The sequence below is a fragment of the Prosopis cineraria genome, unplaced genomic scaffold (assembly GCF_029017545.1).
Source record: "Prosopis cineraria cultivar Desert tree isolate PC_DT_omini unplaced genomic scaffold, ASM2901754v1 PC782, whole genome shotgun sequence".
NCBI lineage: Eukaryota > Viridiplantae > Streptophyta > Magnoliopsida > Fabales > Fabaceae > Prosopis > Prosopis cineraria.
The window spans coordinates 307-8,953 of record NW_026556107.1 but is presented as its reverse complement, the minus strand read 5'-3'; the positions used below and the strand labels follow the sequence as shown (position 1 = coordinate 8,953).

Below are 8,647 nucleotides of genomic sequence, written 5' to 3'. Positions count from 1 at the left end.
CGGGTTGGACTGGACAAGAGACCAGGCATCCGGACCACTTGGTCCAGTCCAGTCCTATTAATTTTTTTTATTATAATTATAATTAATTTATTTTTGACAAATGTTTAAAGTGTAATTGATGCTAAGGAAATGATTGCATAAAGATTTATTAAGTTTGTTTCTAAATTGTTATTGTAATATAGTGTTGTTGAATTTTTTGAGTACTGTTTTTATTAAAGTTTATAAATTTAAATAATTTAGACTATAACAAAAATATTTTTTTCTTATTGTTAGAAATTATTATGGATTTATTATTATTATAATTATTTTTACTATCTTAATTGAGTTTATTATGTTGGAATGGATTATTGCCTCTCATAGAATAAAAAGAGGAAAAAAAAGCTAAGTGAGTACTAGACTGACAGGACCAGTCTCCCAATCCTATGGACCAAGTCCGGTCCTGTTAATCTTCGGGTTATCACTGGACAAGACTGGACTACGGGTTGCCTAACCCAGTCTTTTTCATAAAAAATACCGGACTTCGGGTTAGGGTAAAGTCCAGTGCCGTCCAGTCCTTTGTGCAGCCCTATTCGCCACTTTTGCTTCCCTGCTTCTGCTGCTGATTGTTTTCCAAAACTTAGTGCCATCCAAAACATTTCGTAAACTCTGTTTCCTTTCACAGTCACTATGCTTGAAATAATTATGCTGGTATTCAGATTTCTGCTCATTGAAGAACTGTTTTGCTGTCAATGTAGAGTGAGCGATTGTCTTTCTCCTTTCAAAATCACTCGTCTTTTTTGAAACATCGAGGTTAGATGTTAAAATCAGGCAAGACATGCTTGAAGTTTCTACTCGACTGACTTATTCACAAATCTAGCCAGAAAAGGTAGAAATTAGCTACGGGTTGGATTTGACAATTCCCAGTTGATGGCACTTGACATTAGTTCTTATGGGGGACAAGATATTTCTTTCCATAAAAAAAAGAAATGAAACACAATGGCTATAGATTGTACTGTATCCGATCGAAGATGATATCTCAACGAAAACAACTTTGACCGCTGCAAAAGAGACACGTACGCGCAGGACGAAAATAAAAGGGCAAACCCTAATATACAATTCGATTCTAGGGCCAAATCTATAACACCGATTGGGAAGAATACAAAAATGAACCCATATTTTCCCATGACAAATAATAGCCATATTGCCATAGATGAGTGATTTAACAAGATGGGCACAGAAATGAACACACATTATTCATTTCAAGAAAAAAGCTAAACCCCTAGCCCGACAGGGCGCATCAAAATCCTCTGTAGATCACAACAAAACAAGGCAATATAGCTCTTGGATTGAACACATACAACTCGTCCAAGTTAGAGTACGCCCCGACACCCCCTCCCATGGAATCATACTCCTCCATGCTTCCTTCCACATTCTTCTTCACCCTGCCAGCTATTACCCGACAAACCAGCATCGCCCTAATGTCGTTGTTCTCGTCCGCTGAAACCACAGCTTTGTCGTGTGCCTTCCCGCTCGTCGCCGTCGTCAATATTCCCGTCCCGTCGTTTCCTCCGTTCGTTTCTACGGCGACCTTGAATCCGTTCTTTATTATGTTGCAAACGTTGCACTGAGGCATTGAGTTACAGAGGTTAGACGAACCGTTTAGGCCCAGAGAGCAGACGAAGGTGGTTGCGTGAAACCTGAGCAGCTCGTTGCCATCTGCTATGCAACGTGGGTGTTTCTTGGGGAGCTTTGTGGCTTTGGCTTTTATGGTGTCTCTATATTCTTCAAATCTGGAAATCGTCTTCTGGTTGTTGTGGACTTTAAGGATGCGATCTATTTTGCAGACTGGGGACTGTTTCTTTAGCCAGCTTGAATGGAATATGATTTCTACTATATTCTTGCTTGTATCTTCGGGACCCAGTTCCGACACTGAAATTTTTAACAGGAGAAATAAATTTGAAATAGATGTCCAAAGATAAAAATCAACAGCTTCTTGTGAATAATAATTGGTGTTTGAATTGGATTTACCTGCATGTTTAACAGCCTGATGAAGCTCCAAGCTTTCAGCTTTCATGAAGATCTCACCACAATCTGGGCATGAGCAAATGCTACTCCGGAGAGAAGGGTCTCTGGTGAAACCCAGAACAGGGTCAACCACCATTCGGCACTCGTAACAACCAGAGAGTCTCCTGAAGGGCATTCCCTTGAAAGACCCGCTAACAGAAGAACTAGAAGATGCTGACAATGAAGAAGAAGATGCTAAAACAGCGGTGTTTGGTTCTCGAGGAGGAGCTTTCATGGATCTGCTTGAACCATCATTGTTGCTGCCGCTACATGCAGACAGTGAGGCCTTTTTGTTGTGGGCATCAGGGCATCCCGTTTCAGGCCTAGCCATGATATTGGTGTTATTACAAAGCGAGCCTGAACATTTCATCTTCTTGCACTTCTTGCCGTTCTGATCTTCTGGGACTCTTTCTTCTTGCAACTTTCGCTGTTCTTGTTTCTTCTTCGGCTGTTGTTTCCCTTCAGGAATCTGTTGCGGCTGCTTCTGCTGCTGCTGGGTTTGAACGTTTCTACAGGTCAATAGGCCTCTCACCACCACCCAAGACGGTTGTTTCTCTGATTTCTGCGGCTTTTGGTTCTGATCGGCAATGGCTTGCTTGGTGAGTTTCTTGTGGACCCTAGATTTGCTCATTGTAATAAAGATGAAAGTTGCCAGGGCCAAACAATTATAGCTGGTGGACACTGGGTTTAATTCCAAAAGCTCAGGTCATGGGGGGGCTTGCAGTAGCAGGAAGCAGGGCTCTGTGATGTAGCAGAATGTGATAGTGAATTGATATCTATAAACTTTCAGAAACTCGCAGCAGTGCTTGCTCCGGGTGAGATGTGTCCTATGATCAGAATCTGACCGTTGATTTCTCAAGATGTGATGGCCTGGTGGGGAAGGGTTCTATTTTTAATTGGTAGGGAATTAAAGAGATATGGCCTACTACAGGTCCTGCCTTTTTTGGTTTCCCTTTTTACTCTGATGCTGCAAACTAATTTTGAGATTGGTATTTGTCAATATCAGGGAGAAGCTAACAAAAAGAAATCCCGAACACTGCAAACTTAAAATAATCAGGGATATCTACTAGGCATGCTGTCTTTCATAAAGGGCTCATGCTAGTGGCTTAGTGCTCAAATTTTGACTTGAAAAAAAAAAAAGTCATTTTGGATTGGATTTTAGATTAGTATGGATATAGATAGTTCGGTTTATTTTTAAAAGAGTCATTATAGATGACAGGTTCATGGGTATTGTCCTGCACCTGCGGCTAGTCCCTCTAGAACTTCTATCTGTTGTCTGCTAACAGTAAAGTAATTTTCACCATATAAATATAATTGCCCAAAATAAAAACAGAAACAAAAGGGGGGGGGGGAACTGTCATGGTGTCAGCAATAATATCTCTATCATTAGCGTGTAATCAATTCCTGAACATATTGCCTGATGGATCATCTGGCATGCTGAATAATCATGAGGATTTTGAAGCCTGTTCTTTTTTAAGGATATTGATATTGAAGCAATTATATTTGAGGACTCTTCTTCGTAATAGACACCGTGACTGCATCAAACACGCCGAGTTAGATTCAACAATGGCATCATGTCATATTCAACGGTGGTGTCTAATTTGAAGTTTGCATGAGTATGCTTTTTTTGGATCGAATGGGATGCATATTTAACGGAAGTATTTAATTTATAAAAATAATCCATTCCATCAGAATGACACAGTCACTTACATGGGGCATATCTTGACAGATCCAGAAGATTGATAAATTAATACGATTTCACTGGGCGAGTCATTGTTTATGTTCTTCTTTACAAAAGACTAAAGTTTTCGATGTCGCACATGACATTAAAAAACGTGGGGTTAATACAATATAGTTGACGTGTACTAACTAGTTCCTTTTGCCCGGCATCAATTTATGGTGGAGGAAGTCAGACAATTAATCGGGGTTGTCGTTATTCTTAGACCAAGGTGGGCTTTTTTGGGGCTAAGTGCATTTCACCATTTGCAAGGCACTCCACTAATTACCCCATAATGGTGCCTGCTATGAAGAAAAGCTGCTTACCTTGATTCCTTTTGCCTCAAAATCATGCCACCCCATATGCTCCCGAATAAAGTCCCGTCCTTTAATTAACATATTAGTAGTAAATAAAACTGGAACCATCCATTTCCCTCTGATGGTTTGGAATTTTTGTTTACCGCTAATTAACCCCCTCTTATCCCTTTCCCAAGCTGCAGTTCGATTGCAAATGTGAACAAACGCGTTGAACAGGAAGAGCATGAGCAATAGCCGCTGTTGATGAGAGATTGTGTGAGTGGTATGGAATGGATATGGAAACAGAGATTTTGAACCGTTGGGTGAAAGTGTAACGAGCCTCCGTTTTGAACTGAGAATATAAGTACTTTTTTGATTAACAGGTGGCATTGGCAATGCTTTCGATTTTGCTTATTGCTCAATGAGCCTGTCACTCTCACTTTTCACTGAGAGAACGAAAGTCTTTTATTTCACTCCTTAAAAAAAAAGCTGCCAGTTTCGCCCGTCTTTTATCTTCACTTCTTTTAGTGGGACAATGAGAATAAGATAATTACATCTGTAAAATTAATTTCCTTGTGTAGTGGCTTTATTTTTCCTGGACAACTGCCCTGTACTATTGTTCGACGATACTAAAATAATCAAATATGTACCGGCAATGGACATACATTACAGCACAGCTGATTTAAATTTTAGCCTGAAAGTCTGCTAAGCTGAAGTACACTTGTAAAATGTTCAGAGATAGCTAGGGAAAAGCGAGAACCATGGGCAGGACAAAACATGAGAACCTTATTAAACGACAGACGTAGCTGCGAGGAGAAGAAAATTAATCGTCCTTGTTCCCGGCACGGACAAGGTAACATAACAACTAACAATAACAAATTAAGCGATAACGTACGTGTATCTATTGTCCCTCCCCCTGTCTCTCTCGAAGTACTAATGCTAGCATATGGCAAGACTTGGGAAGATAGCAGCGTACGTAAACGGGCCTGTTAACTTGTGAAATCGTCAATCTTGATGTGGGTCCGATGATGTTATACAGAGCTAAGACTTCACTCCCAAGTCCCATGTGATGCATGGGGGGTTGGGACAAGTATTTTTATAATTTATGAATTGAAGTTGGACCACGGCGAGTGGGAATTTGTTGACGTTTGGAAGTTAAAACTTCAGACGTGGAAATGACACAGACAACAAAGACATATATAATGAAGTTATGTTATTGAGAATGATTTCGATCGTGAAATCTTATTTTGTGACGAGATCGTGGGTGTGAATGAAGGGGTATTTTGGGCATGGCTCTTGTTTATGATTGAAATATTTCACGTTGTGAATGTGTTGGTGGGTGTTGTAGCAGATCGGAGGTGATGCAGTGTAGCAAATTTTGTTAGAACTTTTAATGTTGTACTGTTGATCAGAGGGCGAGGACACGTTGTCACATGTCTTTCACCAAGTCAGGTAGAAGACTCGGAGGATTGATTAAATAAATTTCAACACGAGGATATATTGGAGCCAGGTTACTGAATTTAACCAGGCAATTTTCTTTTAATTTCAAAACTCTCTTATTGCAGACATAGTAATATGCTTCTGCTATACCCTAAACTAGAGAATGACATTCTTTTTACTGGAAAGTGCATGTCACTTGAATATAATCCATTCGTCGCCAATGTGGCCTGGCCCAAACCAAATAGTAGTTGCATCCTAATTCCTAGATTTAGTTGAGAACAAAAATGAAGCGCTCACCAAACAGAAAGCCCATATATCCCAATTGGATCGGGCCCCATATGCCTCACGGCCCTTCATAGAAATGATATTTTACTAATGGGATGTAGACTGAAGGACTGCAAGGGCTCGATTTTAGAAATGAAGCCCGTGTGAACCCACTACATTGGGCATTACCGCCAAACGGGGCATTTCAAAAAGATGTGCCTGTCCGTCTTCGACCCGGAAGGAAGCGCTCGACAATTTCCTGGTAATGGAATTCTTCAAATCGTCAATGGACTTTCTCAATAGAACGTCTTCTAGCTAAGTGATCGCTCTCTGTACTCCCATCCTGGGGCTTTTCTCTGATAGAAATGCCGTGGAGATTACTCCATGGATGGGAAGGCTAACCTTCCGGTCTCGCCTCCAACTGCGAAGAACCTGATCCGTCCAATCAATCCCGATACTACATCGTCTTCCTCATCGTCCCTCTCTTCTTCCTCCCCCCGCCGGACTTCCTCCGGCATGTTCAAGCCGCCTTCAAGCGTCATCGTCCTCTCGGTAGCTTTCTTGCTCCATCTTTGATGCTGTATCTATTAATCGTATTGGCTCATTGTTTGTAAGTTAAAATGTGTAATGAATCTGAAAATATATGCCTTTTACTTAACATAACAGAGGCCTTGTTGACTTTGATAGTAATAATTTAGGGTTTTAACTTTAACAGTTCGCACTTGTCAGTCTTTTGTGTCTTCATGATTATTGGCTCCAACGTGAGTAGGGGAAAAGATACTGCCCATATATTTTCCTGTTATATTAACTCTTGGCCGCGGTATGCCTTTATTTCTTTTCTTTTCTTTTTGTTTTTTCTTCCCGCCGGGGAGTGGTGGGAAAAGGTTGAACGGAGGAATGTTGCGTTCATCAGCGATTAACAACCCAGTCAATAAGTTGTCAACTCGTTCCGTTTTTCATCAACATGCGAAATTTCTGGCGTTTGCCCTATGTAAAATTTTCAATGCAAAACACTAGAATTTACTTCAATTAAGCTGCTTCTTAGGATAGACTCTGGAGTCAGCAGATCACAAATCGCAATTGAAGTAGTTTGTCTTTGATAAATCGGTTAATTGTAGATGCTACCATTTACAAACAGGACGAGGGTCAAATTTGTTGGTTGCTCATGTTAATTAGTCCATCTTTCCCCTTTCTTTGCCAGTTTAATTCCTCCGTAAACGAGACTTGAGATGAATGCTATATTCGTGGCATTCGTTCATTCATTTATTCTTTTGAGAGTTTCTCAGGTACAGTGCATTCAAATATAAGGCCACGGCGCATGATGGTTCCTCAACGTGAGGTGTCAAGAAATTCTACACTGAACGTTGGTTCAGATGTGGAGAATAAGAAGTCCCAGGAGTTATCGTTAAGTAAGGTTCAGTCAGAGGAGTCATGTGCACATAGAAATAGCTCAATTTCGATGATAGAGAAGGTCAAGAGGACGCTTTAATCACACCTCCTGTTTCTGGCAGTTTGCTACAATGCACCTGACAAAGGATGCAACTCATTCAATGCAAAAGAATGTCATTTAGATGCAATGACTAATTGTAAAGACAAGGTTGCCAATGCCATTCATTCTTTGCCGGTGGAATCTCAAAATGTAGATGGTCAGAAGAAAGTCCAGTTCTCAGGAGGAAATGACACTACTGCCCAGGGTATTTCCGTGAAACTCCTACTTTAGATTTTTGACACGTAGCATGTGAAACCAGTTATTTGACGAGTTTTTCCTTAGCATTGCGAAACTTCTTTCCCCAAAAAATTGCTGTGTTAGGCATGGCCCAAACCTGTCATTATCCCCCTGCAATATATTTCTTCTCTTTTCTTTCAACATGCAGGGGCCGATGATGGAATGGCCACTGAGTTGGAGAACTTATCATCTCATATGGGTTCACTTGCATTGACAGAAATGGAATGGGCTGCAAGCACCCAGCCAGAAGAATTTAATTTATTCAATCAAGACCAAAGCACCAGAGTGTTTTGCAGCAGAGTCTGAATTAAGTTTGAGATCTGATGGAGGATTAAACTCCCAGTTGGCAAAAAGAACAACAGCTCTTCAGGATCATCTGCAGCAATTCAGAAACTTTTTAAGCCGGCCAGCTACTCAATCTTCAGTAGTGGGACCTTCATGTGCTACAACAACATCTGTCCATTTGTCTTCAGCTCCTATGTTGAATTCAACAACCCATTATTCTCATTCACATGTAGGCGGTTCACATGTGGCAGCAGAACCTTTGAGGGAAAATAATGTTAATTCTCATCCGATGACTCAAGGAGTTGTGAAATCATCTAGCACTCACCTAAAAGAGACTGATAAAATGTCAGTGGATCAAGCAGCAGTTGCATCTAGTTCTGCCATTAATGCAGGGGTAGCATCTAAGGATGGTGACCTATGTAAGGAGCACCAAGGCAGCATGCTAAAGGAAAGTAACGCTTCTAAAATTGCTGGCGATGATAAGACATCTAAGGGGAACGAATCTGCAGATGTTACCAACATACAACCTCAGGCTCCAGTGTCGAGAACTTCATTTTCGGATGTTAAGTTGGACTCCTCTAAGTCAGAAAAACAAGAGAAGGCAGTTAGTAGTAAAGGCACAACAACTACCCGGAAAAGGGCCTATGACCCTGATTTGTTTTCAAAGTAAACGGCAAGCTTTATCAAAGGCTTGGGAAGATAGTTAGTGGAGGAAGTAGTGAAGTACACAAAGTAATATCATCAGACTGTACAATCTATGCACTTAAAAAGATCAAGCTGAAGGGGTCGTGATTATGCCACTGCATGTGGTTTCTGTCAAGAGATTGAGTATCTAAATAGGTGAAGGGTAAAAATAATATTATACAGCTGGTGGAC

At 40.7% G+C, this 8,647-nt stretch overlaps 1 protein-coding gene across 1 annotated transcript; it reads right to left on the bottom strand.

Moving 5' to 3' along the window:
- Window positions 1–1,085: 1,085 nt before the first annotated feature.
- Window positions 1,086–2,771, bottom strand: LOC129298349 (uncharacterized). Its single transcript, XM_054936752.1, has 2 exons — window positions 2,008–2,771; window positions 1,086–1,908 (listed from the first exon to the last, which is right to left on the bottom strand). The coding sequence occupies exons 1-2, from the start codon at window positions 2,672–2,674 to the stop codon at window positions 1,277–1,279; spliced, it is 1,299 nt and encodes a 432-aa protein (XP_054792727.1). The 5' UTR covers window positions 2,675–2,771; the 3' UTR covers window positions 1,086–1,276.
- Between the last annotated feature and the right edge of the window lie 5,876 nt (window positions 2,772–8,647).